The sequence below is a fragment of the Caretta caretta genome, chromosome 9, assembly GCF_965140235.1.
Source record: "Caretta caretta isolate rCarCar2 chromosome 9, rCarCar1.hap1, whole genome shotgun sequence".
NCBI classification, from domain to species: Eukaryota; Metazoa; Chordata; order Testudines; family Cheloniidae; genus Caretta; species Caretta caretta.
Window position 1 is genome coordinate 1001094 of NC_134214.1, and position 21067 is coordinate 1022160.

Sequence of the window (21067 nt, forward strand, 5' to 3'; positions counted from 1 at the left end):
ATGACGGGCTTTCAGTATACCCCTGGGGCAGTGTGGTCCATGTGTACTGTTGCTCCTTGTACGAAAAGGCAAACAGGAACTGGGAGTCAGGGTGAACCGGGACAGAAAAGAAAGCAGAGCACAAATCAACAACAGTAAAATGAGTTGCATCTGGTGGGATAGAAGCCAGAATCGTCGCTGGGTTAGGGACAATGGGAAAGGCAGGTATGACAATGCGGTTAATGGCCCGAAGATCCTGAACAAACCGCACAATTTACCATCAGCTTTTTGAACTGGGAGGATAGGGGCTAGAGCAGGGGATGATAATGCCTTGTTCCCGCAGGGCGGTCAAGACTGGAGCAATTCCAGCCTATGCTTCAGGGTTTAAAGGGTATTGAGACAGGCGAGGCAGAGGTTTGGAGGAATCAACAATAATGCAGACGGGGTCAGTATGTAAACGGCCCACTTCAGACGGGTGGGTTGGCCACAGAGGATGGGACCTGTGAAATTAGGTGTTCAAGGGATGGGACCAATGGGTAGCAGGGGACCGCAGTGGAAAGGGGAGTTTCAGACAATAGGGAGACTACAGAATCACTCAGAGGACTGGGGGATTTGTAAGTAGACACCATCCGGGGAACAGTAGATGGTACAGCCAAGTTTACATAACAGGTCCTGACCCAAAAGGTTCACCAGAGTGGAATCCGAGAGGAGGAATGCATGGTCCGCGGAAAGGGGACCAACCTGGACTGGTAGAGGTTTTGAAAGGGGATAAGGGGTTGGGACTCCTGTAATGCCCACAGCGGATATGGTTTTTTCGGAGTGGGGAACCTCTGGCAAGTCGACAGTACGAACTGCAGAGAGCGAAGCTCCCGTATCAACAAGGAAAGGGAGAGAAAGATCATTAATAGTCAAAACACATTCACCCGTGGGAGTGAGAGGTAGTAAAGGAGCTAAAATTTCCTGAGGTTCCCTGGTGTTCTGTCATTGCTATGGGACAAAGTAAGTCTGGGGACTGTCAGGCTGTGCCGACGGGGGTCTAGCTGGTTGTTTACAGAGCTATTAGGCTGGCGCGGACACTTGTTTTTCCAATGTCTGGGTTGTTTACAGTAATTACAAACACCCCCAAAACCCGAAAATCCAGTTCCGCGGCCCCTCCCGTGACCGCCCCCCCCACCCCCCCCCGGGTACTGTTTACCTTGCCCTGAATAATGCTGTATTTGCAGGGCCATTAACTTTTGGGCAGATTGGTCCTCCTTTCCCTTTAGAGTGCGATGGCAGTGTTCTGTCACTGATTGCAATTTATCCATGGTTTCAGTTTCCTACCCAACACTTATTTACTTTAGCATACTGCCAGTAGCAGGTAGGAGGCCATTAACAAACGCATGAGCCAGGGCGCCCTTCCCATTTTCACTGCTGTATACCAGAATGTTGCAGAAAAACATCAGTCCGTTGGGTGCGACAGTCACCCGGACTTTCTCCCTGTCGCTGTTTACAGTAATGTATGGCTGTCCAGTTTGTTTTTGGAGTCCATACTCGAGGGATGGCCTCATGTAGGTTTTTAGCTCGGTCTTTACGCTTTTTCCGGTATTCAGCGTCAGGACCGGTGTCTGGTAAAGTTGAATGGCGCTCACTGATGGGCCAGTTGGCTGCTGTGAGCCATTTTTCGTGCTCGCTAGGGGTTACAAGTAGCTTGCACAGCTGCAGGAGGTCTGCCTCAGACAGTTCATAGGTGTCGCACACTAACAAAAATTCCTCTGCAAATGTGGTAGGATTTTCCAGGGGCTTTGGAAAGCCTTTTATAATTGAAAGGAGCTCTGTACGAGTCCAGGGTTCATAGCTCCAAGTGGAACCCTCTTGTGGGCCCCCAGTATGCAGGATTCGGAGGGGAGCCTGGATAGGTTTAGAGCCAGAGCATAAGCGTTGGGCCCAGTCAGTGTCCAAGCTGTCTTCGTATGTATGGGGGAAAAATAGGAGTCAGGCAGACTGGAGGGTTTCAGGGGAACGGGGGGGTTTTCTTTACGGGTCTGAGAGGTACCGGAGGAATGGGCCTGAACAGTATTGGACGATCTGGACTGGTCTGAACTGGAGACCCCTGGGAGTTGTTGTGACCGCCTATTGATCCGATGCAAGGATGCCAGGCTAATTAATGCATCTTCCTCATCGTCATCCCCAGAATTTAACAAGGGGTTTTCTTCGTCCTTTCCCACAATGAGATGGGAGTATGAAGGGGGATGGGATCGATCCTGGTTTTCTCAGAGAACTGGATAAAGGGGAGCGCTCGGTCTGGCAGCGAGAGGGGAGGCTTCTAATAAAGCTTTTAACTTATCATTTGAATCTTTGAGAGAGGCAAGTTTTGATTCTGTCCACCTATGATTTGCCTTTTCCCACCACTGCATGAAACAATCAACCTCTCCTTTTGCCAATTTAGTTTGGCCGAGTTTGTTGTTTAAGATGTCTACTCGGTCTTTGTCCCAAGATCCTAACAGTGGCCACTGAATTTTGGGATTCTCCTGAGTTAGCCTAGACCATTTTTCCAGTAATTTATAGGAGTCCGGACCCTTCCTAAAATACATAAAATGAGCCGGTGTTCCTTTAGGGAACTGTCCCGACTTAGACGTCTGGTAACCTATACAGGAGGACTTTACACACCAATCACACAAGAAGGAAAGTCGGGTTCGTCAGAGCGATGCCTGGTGCAACGCACAAAAGGAGCCCACAGGCTACTGCCTCAGTCGCCCTTGCTTTCACACCGAGGGTTTTACCCAAGGTGCGGTGCGGCTGCGATTGTGCAGATTTCACTCACTCAGACCGTGGGGACAGGAACCCTTTGGTCAGCCGATCACCGGATGGAGATGGCGCCCAGACTCAAACACACCACAGGGAGGACGGATAGACACACAGACAAGACAGTCCTCAGTCCAGACAAAACACAGAAATAATTACCTGACCAGGTTCCTGATGTCAGATCCCAGGATCCCTACCAGAACAGAGTGGGAACTAACAGGTTCGATGGTGTAGACTTCACTGTGGTCATGCACCCTTTCGTTCTGGTGGAGGACCGCTTGGGCCAGGTGCCGGCTTGCCACGGCCGTCCTAAGAATGGTCAGGAGTCACACGGCCCCAGTGAAGATGGTTGCCATCTCGGTGGAACCTCCAAATTGTCAAAGTCAGATTCAAGACTCTCAAAATTAGTCAGACCACTCTGTTTATTAGCAAAGCGCTTTGCCAATGCACCCAATATGTGAGCCTCCTGCAAAAGCTCAAGCTAACTTATTTAAACAGATAAGGGAAAGCCAATTTAACATAAGAGACGAGGAAGCAGAAACTGACAAATATACATACATATCTTATTTGCATACTAACGTTTACCAATCTCCTAGCTCAGTAGGAGCTCTAAGTTAATTAGTTTGAGGACCCATTGTCTCACACTCCTTAATGTTTCTCTTCCTGACAACTATATTTCAACTTTCACACCATCTTATTCTCTATCCCTTTTTTAATGATTCCTAACATCCCGTTTGCTTTTTTGACTGCTGCTGCATACTGCTTGGACGTCTTCAGAGAACTATCCACGATGACTCCAAGAGATCTTTCCTGATTAGTTGTAGCTAAATAAGCCCCCATCATGTTGTATGTATAATTGGGGTTATTTTTTCCAATGTACATTACTTTACATTTATCCACATTAAATTTCATTTGCCATTTTGTTGCCCCAATCACTTAGTTTTGTGAGATCTTTTTGAAGTTCTTCACAGTCTGCTTTGGTCTTAACTATCTAGCAGTGCAAGAGAAGAGGTAACTCATTTGCACCAGACATCATGCTCCCTTCAACTGCTGCTCTGGTTTTGTTTTGCCTGCTTGGGTTTGACTAGCTCAGGAGGTTATAAATGTTCCATGTTGCATGAGTGAGAATCAAGACAGTAGAGTTGTTCCCTTAGTCCTAGTGGCAAACCAATCTGTTAGAAGAACAGGAGTACTTGTGGCACCGTAGAGACTAACCCATTTATCTGAGCATGAGCTTTCCTGAGCTACAGCTCCCTTCATCGGATGCATGCCGTGGAAACTGCAGCAGACTTTATATACACACAGAGAATATGAAACAATACCTCCTCCCACCCCACTGTCCTGCTGGTAATAGCTTATCTAAAGTGATCATCAGGTTGGGCCATTTCCAGCACAAATCCAGGTTCACATCCGATGAAGTGAGCTGTAGCTCACGAAAGCTCATGCTCAAATAAATTGGTTAGTCTCGAAGGTGCCACAAGTCCTCCTTTTCTTTTTGCGAATACAGACTAACACGGCTGCTACTCTGAAAACTGTCAATCTGTTAGAGACTACAGTGGCTCAAAGCCCTAACCCCACATCCTGCTTCTTTCTGGAAATTCACTCACTAATGGACAAGCATTCCTGGTACTCAACTTTTGGTCTTGTTTTATGACTACTTCCCATGTTAGAGTTTTGACTAAGTATGGGGATTAGGTCTGAATTAGTTTTTATGAGGTTTAAATGATCCCTGCCCCAGATGCCTTATAGTGTAGAAAATGTGCCTGCTTTAGTTTGCATCGCCTCCCTTCTGGCAACTAAAAAGAGAAAACAATTTTTTTTGTTAGTATAACAGTCTGAGATGAGCTGTTCTCAGTGTGTTCTCTGATATGGCAATAATTCATTCTTTTCAAGTAGCTTGAAAATTCATTGATACACTGCTACTACTACATTCCTTGTGCAGGAAGGACAGCCCATTCATTGTCTGTCCTAATATTAACGCGTTGTGGGTCTGATCTTGCAAAACACACATGCATGAATGTAATTTTACTCAGATAAGTAATGTTAGGAGTGTGTTTTCAGGATGGCACCCTCACCTGGCAAATGTACTGAAGAATTAATTCATTCTTTTTTTTTTTTTAATTTGCTATCTAAACATCTAAATACCTATTCAGTTCTTCCTTTCTGTTTGACCCTAATCCCAGCTCTCCTTTGAAAAACAAGTACCTACTGTAGAGACCAGATGAAAATGAATCCCTTATGAGCAGGAGGTGGAAGGGAGCGATCAATGACACTGTAAATCCTGCATGTTCTGATGCTGGAGAACACGTTTTTTAGATTTAGAGAGAGTAGTGCTATAGATGTACCACATCCTGTGATGTGTTGAGAGCCTCCCATTGAAGCCACTGAGGGTAATCAGCAACACCTTACAGAACTGGACTCTAATAAACTTGCCAGGGTTTAGGATTTCTAGCTCTGTATTTCTTGGTCTCTGTGAACAAATGTGAATTGGAGGAAGAGCTACCAAAATTTGTAAGGAAAATGGAAAATTCCAGTGTACTAAAACGGAGCAAAAGGCTGGATCTTTAGGTGTTAAGTGAAATCATAGAACGCTGTGTAAATGTAGGTGAAGAGGGGGTGAGACCAGGATGGTAGATTGTTGTGTAGCTTGAGAGCTATATTGCCATAAGACAAGCACTGGTGCTTGACTTTGTCATAGATAAATAACTGAACAAAAGCATTTGACTTTATCTTGCTGAGGATTACAGCAGAAAATGGTGCAGTGTAGGCTTATTATTCTGAGAAGAGCAAGATTGAGAGAAGGAAGATGCTGGGTTTATACCAGAGAAAGTAAATGAGCAGATTTTCATGATGCAGCATTTTATTGCTAGAAGTGGAAGGATTCAAAGTCCCAAGCATTAGACTGAGCAATTCTAATATGGTAATAAACTTTTTGCAAACCTCCCTTAATCTATAAAGTAGTTCTCAGTGCTGCATGTTTCAAGTACCAGTGATCTTTTTCTAAATTAAATTTTAAACCTCTCAAAGGGGAGGTGGGACCACCACATAAGCCACTCTGGTCATAAAGTAGGTTTTAGAAATGCCTTCTCCAAGCAGCTTGTATTAGCTCACATAAATATGAAAGAAAAACAGAATCTGACTAGACTTGACACAAGACCTAAAAGTGTGTCATCTGGTATTTTACTACAAAGACAGATACATTATTGTGTACATTGGAGGAGATGGTATGATGGGATATCATGGTTTTGGTAATTAAATATTCATGGTAAATAGGCCCAATGGCCTGTGATGGGATATTAGATGGGGTGGGATCTGAGTTACCCAGGAAAGAATTTTCTGTAATATCTGACTGGTGAATCTTGCCCATATGCTCAGGGTTTAGTTGATCGCCATATTTGGGGTCGGGAAGGAATTTTCCTCCAGGGCAGATTGGAAGAGGCCCTGGAGGTTTTTCACCTTCCTCTGTAGCATGGGGTACGGGTCACTTGCTGGAGGATCCTCTACTCCTTGAAGTCTTTAAACCACGATTTGAGGACTTCAGTAGCTCAGACATAGGTGAGAGGTTTTTTGCAGGAGTGGTGGGTGAAATTCTGTGGCCTGCGTTGTGCAGGAGGTCCGACTAGGTGGTCATATTGGTCCCTTCTGACCTAAATATCTATGAATCTATGAATTGTGTGATTTTTTTCTGATTTTTCAGTCTAAATTTCACCTTTTTAAAAGCTCATCCTCTAATTGTTTGTTGAATGATGATACAGGGTGATTGGCACTGTCTGAGATGCATAATATAGACAGTCCCTGCCCCCCCAAAGAATTTAAGCTTCAATGTGTCACATGATTCCTCTCATCCTTTGGTGCTATCATCTTCAAATGTTTGTAGGCAGTTGTCATGTGTTTCCTTAGTCTAGTGGTTCCCACACTTTAACAACCTGTGAACCCCTTTCACTAAAATGTCGTCTCGTGAACCCCCTCCTGAAAATGAATATTTCCAGGGATTTTCTCCTTTACCTGAGTATAAATTATAAAAGCAGTGATCTTGGAAATATAAAATGTTGCTTTTATGACATGCTTATTACACACTACTATGATTATAGTATTTTTATTACATTATGAAAATAGCAGCACTCTTCCAAGATCTCACTTTCATAGCTTGTATCACTTTAAATAAGCCTGTTATAAGACAAGGCTCCTATGTTTCATCAGGGAGTATCAGATGTGGAACAGCAGGAAGGGATTTAAGAAGCCAACTCAGAGTTCCTCCTACACAAGCAGTCAGGTCTTGAGCAGTCCAGGCAAACAGCGCACGTTACACCCAAAGCTTAAACTTGTTCTTCATCATAATTTTAAAAACAATACCAGCTGCCTATTTATTTAATTTTAAAAACATCAAAAAATATCCACCTCCCTTTCCATTTCTTATAAGTAGTCTTGAAGTTTAAATCTCCTCAGTGTGATAGATATGCTTGCTTTGATCTGCTTAGCTCTTGGAAGTCCAGGGGCTCCGGGCTGCTGGCCCCATGCTACCTGGGGTTCCTAGGGACAGCTCTGTCCGCCATTAGAGAATTTTTTCCTGGGAAACCCCTGTAACATTTCGCAAACCTCCCAGGGGTTCATGAACCCCAATCTGGGAACCACTGCCTTAGTCATTGCTTAGCCAAGCTTATACATATGTAATATTTCTCATAAATCAATTCCACCAGCCCTTCTTCCCCAAACCAGCCAACTTGTCACTATTTTTCTGGTAATGTGGTGCACATTCAATTAGCAAGGGATTAAGCATGTCGCCTCCTTTGTGCTCCATTATAACCCATGCTAGTCTAAACTGTGTTCTTAAGCATTCAAGTCTGCATGAAACTGTGGACTCATGAAAGCTCTTAATATGAGCAACTGAGACCTCGTGCTAAATCAAGAGAATTTTTAAAATAAAAGATGAAGTGTATTTTCTGTGTAAAGTCGTACTTTCCAATATATTGTTTTTAACTTTGCAGGGCTGCTTTAGAGGAAGTGGAAGGAGATGTGGCAGAATTAGAACTGAAACTTGAAAAGGTAAGATGCTTAAGTTGATTGTGTACACTTTGAAAACTTAAAAAAATTCAGATGAACAGGATCAAATAAACCTATTCTGATTCTGATTCTCTGTGGCAACTGTTGCAGTGCTGATGTTCTGTTGCAATTAATGTTACGTTAGGATGGTACCTGATACATTCAGCAGCACAGTCGTTCATTTTCTATGACCTGCTTTTTGTGTTAGGCACAGTCAAGGGGTTAAGTACTAAACCAGATTTGGGATAGTAGTCACAGCTATAGATAAGCAAAATTGTAAATTTTGCATATAATAAATGATTTCAGAAGCAATAGAACTAAGGTTAAAAGTATCAGATTGTTGCTAAATCTATTTAATAGACAAAAGGTGGGTTGTTGCTGGAAGCAAGAGGAACTTTCTACAAGGTCACTCAGCACTACTGTATCTCTGCTGTTGTCTTGAAGTGCAAGTTACCCATTTGAATTCCAGTACTCGTCGTCACTAAGCATTTTGCAATTACATGTATTTTAAAAATAAATTGACTCCTCTTGGCCATCACGTCACCTTTAACTGATTCTACTTTTACTGAGTTTTTGTGCTATTTTAATGTGAACCTTGCAAACAAGTACATTTTTCTTTGCATTATTTTACTCTGTAACTTTTTTTTTTAAAATGCTCCCAGTACTTCCCCTTTCCACCTGACCAGGATGTTTCCATTCACTGCTTCTCTTGATCTTCCAGTTCTTTCATACAGTAATAGGATAGTGTTTATAAAAGTATAATAGGAGAAATTCTTTCCTCTTGCATGCATGGTGGGTAATATGCTCCTCTTTAAATCAGTTTCATATTGCTTCCTTCTGGTTTGTTACAAGTCTGAGATTCACACATAGTTGTAGATTAAACACAACTGGCTCTAATAATGATACTGCAAAAGTAAACTTTCTCTTTTTTTTAACCTTTATTGGAACTGTAGACGTTCCAGCTGCAGTCAAGTCAGAGAGAGCAAAAATCAATCAAGGTGATCTGAAAGCAACAACTAGGCATGAGGTGTAGAACTTTTGAGTTAATGGGGCAGGAGAAAAATAATACTGAGTCCTTTTCATAGTTAAGAAACAGTCAAGGTGCATTACACAGTAATGAGTAAGTTACTGATATTTCACTGACTCTGTAAGTAAATGGAGCAGCCATTTTCCACAAAGCACAAGCTTACGTTCCACCTTGAAAATCAGAATGTTTCATTTAGAGTGCGTACATGAATTAAGATGCTGGAGTTTTCACTATCAGAAACAGCATGATAGTGCAGTACTTCATCGATAAGACAATATTGGTAATAACCCAGCAATAAAATAGAATGACTAAATCCAAACTCCTTTGAGGAAGTGAAAGTGCTACTGCTGAACCATACTGATGGTGATGACTTGGAGTTGCCTTCTCTTTTTGAAGAAAGTGTGTGTGATGTTGGTTAACTGTAAGGGAATTTGTGCTTACTGATGGTGAGAAGAATAAACCTCTTAATGTCACAAGCACTCTAAACAGTCTCTTGGAATGCTGGTGAGATCAGTCTATAACAGCTTGCGGTTAAATGTTTTCATACAGCTTAGGACAAAATTAAGCAGCAATTTCTGAAATACTGAAGTCAAATCATTGGTTTCTAAAGTATTTGTTTTAGTTCAGGCTCTCTCCTATGCCTGGACTAAATCTGCTACAACAACTTGGCTTATCTAATGGGTCAAAATAACTACTGCACCTGTGTGTGATCGCTTGCTATGTACCTATAAAGGTTGTCTTTCACAGGAAATAACTTTGAAATTCTGTGTAACAAAGTAACTGAAATTTTTTTTATTTACTATGATCATTTTCCCCCCCCCTCCCTTTAGCTAGTAAAGCTTTGCATTGCGATGATCGATACTGGTAAAGCTTTTTGTGCTGCCAACAAGCACTTCATGAATGGAATTCGAGACCTTGCACAGTATTCTAATAAGGACGTAATAGTTGAGGTAAGTGTTTGAGGGTTAAATATTTAAAAGGTGGAAACATATAATAATTTAAGTGGGAGCAAGTGTTGGAGAAATCTTTCATTTACAGTATTACTCATTCTTGCTACTTCTATACAAACTTACTTAACCATCACTAGCACATCTGTCTTGATGAAGAGGCTTCATTCCAGGCCATGGCACAATCTCCTATTCAGTTTTGGGTTCTGACCTGCACTGGAGATTGGGTTGTGCCACACCCCTACAAAAAATATTCTGGGACAGGGTTCTCAAGTTGGGGGGTGCTGAACAGGCATGATGGTCACAATCACTGTGCCCCTTCCTATGTAGGGGGTTGGGTACTGGTATGGAAAAGCTAGAGAACCACTGGTCTAGGTTTGACTACAATAAACCACAAAATAGGTAGCATCAGTTTAGATCATGGGTCTGAGATAAAGCACTTTTTGTAAATAAAATACTCTCCTGGCCTACCTCTGCACTGCACTGGGCCCATTTCAGCAGAGGCATAACTTCAAATTCAAATGTTGTCTGGTACAGCTAAGTTCTTTAGTCTGGTAAACTGGTATAACTTGTCCTAGAAAATATACAAATTTTGTTCTATGGAATTCTGCATAAAATTCCTTTTAAGTGTGATTTTTCTCCCTTCGCCCCCTGAAATTTTGACTTGCTATTTCAACGAAGAGCTTGTCTACACATACAGCACGGCAGCGACACCATTGCAGCTCTGCTGCCGTAGCACTGTAGCGAAGGTGCTACTCTACCGATGGGAGAGCTTCTCTGGTTGGTCTGGTTAATCCACCTCCCCGAGAGGCAGTAGCTATGTCGGCCGGAGAAACTCTCCCTTCAACGTAGCATAAGAACATAAGAATGGGTCAGACCAAAGGCCCATCCAGCCCAGTACCCCATCTGCCGACAGTGGCCAATGACAGGTGCACCAGAGGGAGTGAACAGAACAGGTAATGATCAGGTGATCTCTCTCTCGCCATCCATCTCCACCCTCTGACAAACAGAGGCTAGGGACACCATTCCTTACCCATCCTGGCTAATAGCCATTGATGGACTTAACCTCCATGAATTTATCCAGTTCTCTTTTAAACCCTGTTATAGTCATAGCCTTTACAACCTCCTCCGGCAACGAGTTCCACAGGTTGACTGTGCACTGAGTGAAGAAGAGCTTCCTTTTATTTGTTTTAAACCTGCTACCCATTAATTTCATTTGGTGGCTCCTAGTTCTTATATTATGGGAACAAGTAAATAACTTTTCCTTATTCACTTTCTCCACACCACTCATGATTTTACATACCTCTATCATATCCCCCCTTAGTCTCCTCCTTTCCAAGCTGAAAAGTCCTCGTCTCTCTAATCTCTCCTCATATGGGGGCTGTTCCAAACCCCTAATCATTTTAGTTGCCCTTCTCTGAACCTTTTCTAATGCCAGTATATCTTTTTTGATATGAGACCACATCTGTATGCAGTATTCAAGATGTGGGTGTACCATGGATTTATATAAGGGCAGTAAGATATTCTCCGTCTTATTCTCTCTCCCTTTTTTAATGATTCCTAACATCCCGTTTGCTTTTTTGACTGCCGCTGTACACTGCATGGACGTCTTCAGAGAACTATCCACGATGACTCCAAGAGATCTTTCTCCTGATTAGTTGTAGCTAAATTAGCCCCCATGTTGTATGTATAGTTGGGGATTTTTTTTCCAATGTGCATTACTTTACATTTATCCACATTAAATTTCATTTGCCATTTTGTTGCCCAGTCACTTAGTTTTGTGAGATCTATTTGAAGTTCTTCACAGTCTGCTTTGGTCTTAACTATCTTGAGCCATTCAGTGTCGTCTTTGCCACCTCGCTGTTTACCGCTTTCTCCAGATCATTTATGAATAAGTTGAATAGGACTGGTCTAGGACTGACCCCTGGGGACACCACCAGTAGCGCTGTCTACATTGCAGGTTAGGACAGTATAACTCAGGAGTGTGGATTTTTTCACAGTCCTGAGCAACAGAGTTATACTGACGTAAGTTTGTAGTGTAGACCTGGCCTACGTATTTTTCATTGAAAACTTGTGAAGATGTCGTGTGTGTGTGTGTATGTTTTCAATATGAAGTTTACATCTAACTGAAAAATTCTCATTTTTTGTTTGAAAATGATTTTACTGAAAAATGCACATAAAACAGCAAAGTTTTTTCCATGGAAAATCTGGATCATTTGTAATTAATGAAATTTGAAAATGTGTGAATTCCAAGTAGCTTTTTGTTTGCTAACCTCTGGATACAGTTGCTTGAAAAGGCCAAGGACCACTGCTTTATAACACTTTTCATGGAGACATTGTAAAGGATACAGAAGTTCACCTGAGATGTTGCTCTGTTGAACTATGCTGATTTGCAGCAGCTGGGGAATCATTCTTTTTTTGTTTGACAATAGTTGACCCCTTTCACACAGCAAGCCTCTGAGTGTGGACCTCCCCCCCCCCCCCTTATAAATTAAAAACACTTTTTATATATTTAACACCATTATAAATGTTGGAGGCAAAGCAGGGTTTGGGGTGGAGGTTGACAGCTCGTGACCCCTCACGTAATAACCTTGCGACCCCCGAGGGGTCCCGACCCCCAGTTTGAGAACCCTTGCTATACACTTTATGTTCTCAGTATAATGGAAAATCTATAGCCTTTTGAAGGTTTACTTTTTGTGTTCCATATCTGATGGGATTTACCTTTACCTATTTGTTTTCTTTCTTTACAGACGAGCTTGACAAAGTTTTCTGACAGCCTACAGGAAATGATCAATTATCACACAGTAAGTGTGGGTAATTGGAGGATGATTGTGACCACTTCACCTAAACAAACAGATTTTGCTAGCTAATGGTATATTATAATATTTATGGCCCTTAATTCTTAATGGATTTGAAATGTGTATGCCTTGATTGTGCTGATATTGCTGGAACTCAACTTTGCACCCTTTGATGCAGATCTGGAAACTGTGGGTTACTCCTCCCTTCTTAGCAGGCTAATGGCAACAGAACCAATTTGTAGCCAGAGTTCTTTGCCAGACTGAGTCTTGCTTTCCCTCTCCATTGTTTGCTCAATGTTTCTGGCACAACAGAGATGATACAGCAGATGCAGTGTCTCTGTTCTTTGTGCAGCTTCCTTCTTTGGAGCTGTGACAGATCAGTCCAGAACAGAAAACAGAGAAAATGCCAAGTTTGAACACAGCAGTAGTTTGTACCATTGTGGACTCCATCTGGAAGCTCAAGTACAAGTAGAGAGGTTATTTTTTTCTATATTTGGCCTGGTTACAACTGCTGCTGGAATATAGTGTCCAGTTCTTGTGTTCACAATTCATGAAGGATGTTAATAAATTAGAGAGAGCTCAGAGAAGAGCCACAAGAACGCTTGAAGGATTAGAAAATATGCTTTATAGTGATCTATTCAAGAGCTCAATCTGTTTAGTTTAACAAAGAGAAAGTTAAAGGGTGACCTGAAGTCTATAAAAAACCCTACATGGGGAACAAATATTTAATGGGCACGTCAGTCTAGCACAGACAGGTATAATAGAATCTAGTGGCCGCAAGTTGAAGGTAGACAAATTCAGATTGGAATTAAGGCATACATTTTAACTATGAGGGTAATTAACCATTGGAACAACTTGCCAAGGGTTGTGGAGAATTCTCCATCATTAGTAGTTTCAAAATCAAGATTGGATCTTTTTTCTAAAAGATCTACCCTAAGAATTATTTTGGGGAAGTTCTATGGCCTGTGTTTGACAGGAGGTCAGACTAGATTACAGCGTTTCTCAAATGCGGCCACCGTGCCCTCTTGTGGCCACAGCCTCCTGGGCTGTGATTGGAGGGTGAGGGGGGAAGCAGTGGCTCCTCCCTGGTGCTCCTGGATACGCTGCCTTGGTGTTGATTGCTGGGGCCACCATCGGGGTTGAGCCCTGTCCCCATCTGGAGACGCTTGGGGCACAATGGTGGAGGAGCAGGCAGCCATGGGTTCCTCACCTTCCCAGGGGCTGTGGGACTCAGGCTTTGGGGTTCAGCCCTGGGGTGACGGGGCGGCAGGATCTGGCTCCGGCTTTGGGCTCTGTCCTCTGGCCACGAGGCTTTGGGCCCAGCCCCCTGCTCTCTCACTGGCCCCAGCTGCCTCCCCTGATCACCCATCCAGGGCTTAATTTGTCCCCAGACTTGCCAGGGCTGAGTAAGTCTGCTGTGAATGTTAGTTAATATCACTTTTCACAACAGACTTACTAGCTAGCAATAAATAAATTTCGAGTTGGACATGTATGTGTGCATGTTTGTTTGTTCCTAATGCTAATTAAGTATTTTAGGAAAAGTGTGAGAGCAGCCACCAGCGAGGGTTGGTGGCTGCACTTTGTGGCCACCAAATTAGTTGTTCTGAGAGCCTTAGGACTAGATAGCACCCACCTCCTATCATACAGATTACTACTTCTCAGTCACCAAGAGAGGAGTGTACTTGGACAAGCACTCAAAGAAGAAATGGTTACCTTAGGGAAACTGTGGTTCTTAGAGATGTTGTCCATACATATTCTGCGACCTTTCCCCGCTGCTGCAGAGATTACTATCTGAATTGTGTACTGGCAAAGGGACTGAGATGTTTGTGGTCACCCCACCTTTTATGCTTTTGGGTGAGGTGCCCCAACAACACTGTGCTGGCCAAATGGATTCAATCTTGAGTGCATGGGGCGCATGTGCACCAAGAATGAAATACATAGGGACAAGATGTCAGAGTCACAGTTAAGCTAAGTAATGGTTTGTCTAATTCACTATTTTTCGTTAACCTCTTGGAATGAGGTGTAATCGTGCGGGCACATGAATGTTAGGTAGAATGCTCCACTGCCTGCCCTCTTTTCCTCCCTGCTTCAAAGTTCCCTTGGTGGACTTTGTGGTAGAGAAGGAACTGAGGAAGGTTCGCCTGCTAAGTCCTGTATAGTCTTGGTGCAGGGCATGAGGATGAATAGGGCGCGTGCATGGGCCGAACGGAGATTGATAGTGAAAATCTCCGATCAAAGGCACTTGGGGCGTATGTGCACCTGAAATGAAGCTCCCATGGGGGACACATCTCAAAGAACTACAGTAACTTCACAAGGTGGGTAACTTCCTTCCCCTGCTTTATGCTTTAAACTTTCTCATATGCACATCATTGGGAACAAGTACAAGAGCAGCAGCCAGAGTTTGTCACTAGAGTAGCTTTAGCTTTTCTTTTATCTTGCTGCATAGTGGTATGCTGCGAAGACTTTTCAGGTGAAAGATGTTTTTAATTTTGAAATATGTCTAATTTTTTAAAAACAATTAGAATAATGAGAAATGCAGTTTAAATGCAAAATCTACTGTTAGACCTGGAGACTTCAGAGAGATGGCCTAAAGAGATCCAGGTCTTCGGCAGAATTAAAGGCTTTAGATGTTTTTTGGCCTAAAATTAAAGGACTCCAGTACTTCCAAATCCTTTACTGAACGAAGTTTTTATGTTTTTTTCCTCTTTCAGACCCTATTTGACCAAACCCAAAGATCAATTAAAACACAGCTTCAGATGTTCGTTAAAGAGTAAGTTAATTTTCATTTCAAATAAATTCACCTTAATAAACTGCAAGGAAAAATATCTCCACTAAGACCAACTAGGAAGTGAAATCAGCTTCTGAGAGAGGTTGAAGATATTTGGAAATCGTCAAGCCATAGCTTGCATAGCACCTCTTAAACTTGCCAAAAATAACCCAACAGCCCAATAGGGGTTGGACTGGCATGGAGACATTTTCAGTCATTGTATTTTTTTAAATCATTGCTTTAAGTCATGCATTGAGTGTTTGTCAAACTAATCTGAAAATCTGTACTATTGCAACTTTAAAATACCATTTATAATGAATTCAATTATGGATGTTTTTTTAATGTCACTACTGGGATGGTATCTTATTTTAATTTTACGAAACTATAATGGGCAAAAAACAAAAGATTGAAAATAATGGCCCTGATCATGCAAACACTGAAACAGATATGTAACTTTACTCCTGAGTAGTCCCATTGACTTCAGTGGAACTATCAATATGTTTAAAGTTAAGCATGAGCAGAAGTGTTTTCCATATGAGGAGCTTTTGTATTAAAATTTTCTCTTGTAGGCCCTCATCCTGCAAACAGTTAAGCAGCTCCTTAATTCTGCCCTGGAAGTAGTCTCAGTGACTTTGGTGGGACTGTGCTCACAGTGCATAAAATTAGTATGTGCATACGTTTTTGAAGGATTGGGGCCTTAGTGTCATAAAATCTTTCACTTTAAAACAGTACTTCAGAACTAACAGCAAAGATTCATATTTAAGCACCTACGGTTGGGATGTCAAAAGCACCTAAGCCACTTAGAAGCACAAGTCCCGTTAACTTCAGACTGCAAACTGTAAAGGAAGAGTATGACCTGGTTGAAGCATTTCAGCTTTCTTGACATTTTGAAGTTCAATACATCAGAAGGTAGTGCTGGTTTCAAACATAGCATGGCCTGTTTCCTTACCAATTTTGTGTTTGAGTTTGTGGTGGTATCACAGTAGAGATGTTGAATGAGATCATGGATTGTCTTTTTCAGGGTAGATGAACATTTAATGTGAATCTCAGCAGAAAAAAACTGTTAAATTTGAAATTCTAGTAACAATTAGGAAACTATTTAAAGAAAATACAAAGCAACCCACCTTTTTTGTTTTAAATCAGATTTTTTTTAATCATGGTTATCATCTGCCCTGGGTTGGACTAAAGGAATATACCAGTGTCTACAAGATGTATTCTTTCAAATTATACTCCCTCACTTGTTCAGAAGAACAGAGCAGCCAGGACAATCACACTTCCATCATTCTTGTGCTGTAACTTGCACCTGATCCAGATATTTAAGGTGGAAAAGGGAAATAATAAAAAGATCAAATATGATACCTGTAAATGGAACCATGTTAGAAAAGGTTTAAAATTTGGTATATTTTTAAATATTTCATGATCAACAAAATGAGCCTTCCAAGGATATTGCAATTCATCTCCCCTTTTGTTTAGAGATATTAGAAAATTTAAAGATGCAAAGAAGCAGTTTGAAAAAGTCAGTGAAGAAAAAGAAAATGCACTAGCAAAAAATGCTCAAGTTCAAAGAAATAAACAACATGAAGTAGAGGAGGCCACCAACATTCTCACTGCAACACGAAAATGCTTTCGGCACATAGCTCTGGATTATGTTCTTCAGGTAAGTGTAGTTTTTCAAGAACAATGTGTTACTCCTGGGGGTGTTCTGCACCAAAAACTAAAAATTCTGCACACAATATTTTAAAATCTACAAATTTTATTGTCAAAATAACACTGCATAATCACACCAGTTTTTAAATTATTTTGGTAATTTATGTCAAAATACCTGTCAGCAAGTGTGTGTGTGTAACAATACAGACACACACACACACACACACACACAATTCCCTCCCCCCCCCCCCCCCGGGGGGGGGAGTAGGGAGTTAAAGAAACCCCTATGACAACTCAGTTCCTGTTTCTCTCTAATGCCATGACAGGTCTGTATTGATCCATGGATGGATACAGACCCTGTGGTCATCAGCAGGGATTGAATTTGAAACCTTCAGCACCAAGGATTAAATTAATTCCTGTCCAGAGGCCCTGCACAAGATCTATGATCTCTGGACCACTTTACAATTAGAACTGAGGCTGCACCTGCAGGCTAGACACTGTACAGGTGCAATAAAAACATTCCCTGTCCCGAAGAACTAGTATAAGAGAAAAAATAAAGGTTTATTCGGTAAATGAGAAGTGTAACATAACAAAGAACAGCACAAGCCGTACTCACAGCATTCCAGCTGCCTAATCATTATCAAGGCTTTTTTTGTTGGCATTATGTCAGAGGAGAGGTTTCAGAAGATGCTTAAGTGAACATAAGTGGTTCATAAGGGTCAATATAGGGGTGAATTTAGTTCCTACCATGTGAGATAAAGGAGTACAGTAGAGTTACAAACACCAGGGTTATGAACTGACCAGTCAACCACATACCTCATTTGGAACCTGGAAGGATGCAGTCAGGCATCAAAGACCCACCCTTGTCCCCCCACCAAAATAAAGCAAGGCAAGGAAACTGTGCTTGTTTCCTTTAAGATGGTTAAAAGCAGAATTTTTCTTCATAGTAAAGTTTCAAAGCTGTATTAAGTAAATGTCCAGTTGTAAACTTTGAAAGAACAACCATAACATTTTGTTTAGAATTACCAACATTTGAGTTATGAACATGTCCATTCCTGAGGTGTTCGTAACTGTGAGGTTCTACTGTAACTTAGCTGTCCGTAGCAGGCTCTTACTATTTTGGTACAGGCTTAGGAGAAATGATCACATGCATTCAGCCATTTTTGCACATTCTATATTGGAATTCATGTGCCTTTTGGAGTTCGTCTATTCTTGTGTACACTACAGTCCACTTAATAAAACTGCATTTATGGTGAAGGAAACTCCCAAATTTTCCATGTAATCCGCCATGCAAACAATTCAAGTTATAGATGGACCTTTCTGCTTACAATGAAGCTTTCTTCTGGAGGAAAAAAATGACTTCACTATGAAAGGACTCTACTGGAGTGTCTCTGTGGTCATATTTACTTGGATTTAATTTGTATTTTAATATTTCTCTGAGTTCCCTTTTATTTTTTTATCCAGGAAAGTCTTTTCTGAGTGTGTGTGTGTGTGTGTGTGTGTGTGTGTGTGTGTTGCAGAATGCTTTCCAAAGCATTGGATGTGTAGCTTTAAAATACTATCTGTTTTTGTTTACAAGTTCTGTAAAAATATTGTACTTATTAGCATTAAACAGACATACTAAGGAAGTGAATTCCACATTAATGTATGTGTCCGTTAAGTGAGGGTTTTTTGAGAAAATCTTATATTGTGGCAGGTAATTAAAGCCACTGACGAGAAAGCAAGAAGAGGACTAGATACATGTGAAAAATCAGATATTGCACATAAAATAAGACAAGGGGCATGAATGTTACTTTCTTGGATAACCAATGAACACAAGTGGTTAGTGATGTCAACTAACTTAATAGCATGATTGAAGTGGCAAAGATAAAATGTAATTAGCTTAATAGAATTCTTGCGAAGACTTTTAGACTCCGCTCCCAGAGGTGGGGACCCAGTCATCTTAAGTGACTTTAAAGTGTCTGACATGTTTTGGCATTACATGAATAGATTTTAAGAACATAACCCATGAGGTTTGTAAAATACTTTTTTCAACTAATATTGAAACTTTGTGAGCATCTTTTGGGAATTCTAGCATTGCAAGTTTTTTCTCTTAACTGTAAATGGCGATGGTAAATACAATTAGTTGCAGTCTTCTCTGTAGTATTAAAAAAAAATTTCTATGAAGTCAGATTTTTGAATTCTGTTTTCCCCATATTTTAAGGTTACTTTATTAACAGTTACACATAACCTGGATTATTGCAGTTTGCGTGGGGATTGGTGAATAAAGCAAGATGTTTGTTTTTTCCTAGATTAATGTTCTTCAATCTAAGAGGAGATCAGAGATCTTAAAATCGGTAAGATCTTTACATTTTATGTGTAAAATGTCTGATTAAATCTGAAATATAAAAAATAAACATTTGAGACTACAAGTTGCTACCCTCTGATCAGCGACCTATGTAACATGAATTTGTCTGTCTCCATGTCGCACAGCCACCATCACAACTGGCACGCTGGCTGGTGGTAGCAAGAGAGGCGAAGACTGGGTGGGCATGTGAATTACACTCTCACTATGCCTGCACTGCAGTCGGAGGTGGGATTGCAGCTCATGTAGGCACACCCATGCTAACTTTAATTTAGCAAGTGCAGCTAAAAATAGCAGTGAAGAGACGATGGCTTGGGCTTCAGCGCAGACTGTACAAATCTTCCCAGAAACCTGGATGTGTGTGTGTTGTGCTAGCTGCCCCAAGATCCATGCCACCACATCGTCACTGCTATTTCTAGCTGTGGTAGCTAGGTTAAAGTTTGTCCAGGTGTGCCCACCTGAGCTGCACTTGCAGCTCTGACTGCAGCGTAGACATACACCTAATGGTGATCCTTTCACATCAGGGTGGAGGAAATCACTAAGGTTTTACGGCTATTGCGTATGCTGTACATGTTTTGTAGCGAAACTTGAATAGTTTGGCCTCCAAGGCTTTCAATAAGGCACCCTTTGGGAAAGCTGCATTCACTTAAAATTAATACTTCTCCAAATCTGTTTTCAAGGTTGTCTCTCATTTCCTTAAAATGGCACATTTTTACATGAAGAAAATAGATTGGGACCATTTGAGGCTAATGTACATTTTTGCTTCAAATCTCATCTCTTTTGAGTGCCAGATACATAACTGGAGACCGTGTCCTTGACTTTGTCCCTTTCAAATTCCACTTTCCATTCCTTCACATCTTTTTTTCATGAGATTAAATGAATTATACAAACTGTGACAGGTTGGGTCATTATTACAAACCAATGGATCTTTAACAAGCAGATTCTGTGCCTTCCAACTGGTTTCTTAGGTGTTTGAGTGGCATATTTTTTTAACAAGTTTTAAATAATCGGACTAAAACATGACCTCACCTGTCAATCAGGTTTTATAGGATAATTTTATTAGCCCGTTTATGAAAGATTTAACTTGGTGGGATGATTCATTTCTGTCTTGACCCTCGTATAGTCATTTAGACCTGTGCAAAGTGACCACAGAGTGGGTGTAGAGCACTACCAAGGCAGAATGGTAGTATTTTGCATGCACCTTGCACTCACTTTGTACTCATGTGTATCTCCACGAAGTGCAGAGCAGTGGAGAATTAAGCCCTGCACTTCAAGCTTGTTTGTGAGAGTTCATTCAGTGTGAGTTATGTATGCAAGATCTGATAACGCTCTATTCAAAACTCCTTTCTAACATATACTTGTATTCTTTCTTCCTTCTAGATGTTATCCTTTATGTATGCTCATCTGACCTTCTTTCATCAAGGCTATGATCTATTTAGCGAGCTTAGGCCATACATGAATGATCTTGGAGCACAGGTAATGTTACAATACAACTCCTGAATTAAAATGCACATACTAATTTGTGCTTGGGAAAACTGTTGGGGAGAACTATGTATGTACCAGAGCCACTGTACATTTATTCAATAAAAGTGGAAACTTTGGGAGATAGCCAAGATGAAGGCATAGTGTCACCATAAAAATTATACATTTAAAAATGTGTTACTAATTAAATGCAAAAAAAAAAGTTAATACAACATTAAGGCTGCACATAAAAATAAATTTTATTTCCTTGCA

The 21067-nt window shown here is 41.2% G+C and overlaps 1 protein-coding gene across 5 annotated transcripts in view; it reads left to right on the plus strand.

The window, feature by feature from the left end:
- Positions 1-21067, plus strand: part of ACAP2 (ArfGAP with coiled-coil, ankyrin repeat and PH domains 2) — a 117706-nt gene that overhangs the window by 22879 nt on the left and 73760 nt on the right. For all 5 annotated transcript variants that reach the window (XM_048864520.2, XM_048864524.2, XM_048864521.2 and 2 more), the window contains exons 2-8: positions 7749-7806; positions 9661-9780; positions 12528-12581; positions 15287-15345; positions 16816-16999; positions 19281-19325; positions 20714-20809. In XM_048864520.2, coding sequence (XP_048720477.1) covers positions 7749-7806; positions 9661-9780; positions 12528-12581; positions 15287-15345; positions 16816-16999; positions 19281-19325; positions 20714-20809 — 616 coding nt within the window. The remainder of the gene's footprint in view (positions 1-7748; positions 7807-9660; positions 9781-12527; positions 12582-15286; positions 15346-16815; positions 17000-19280; positions 19326-20713; positions 20810-21067) is intronic.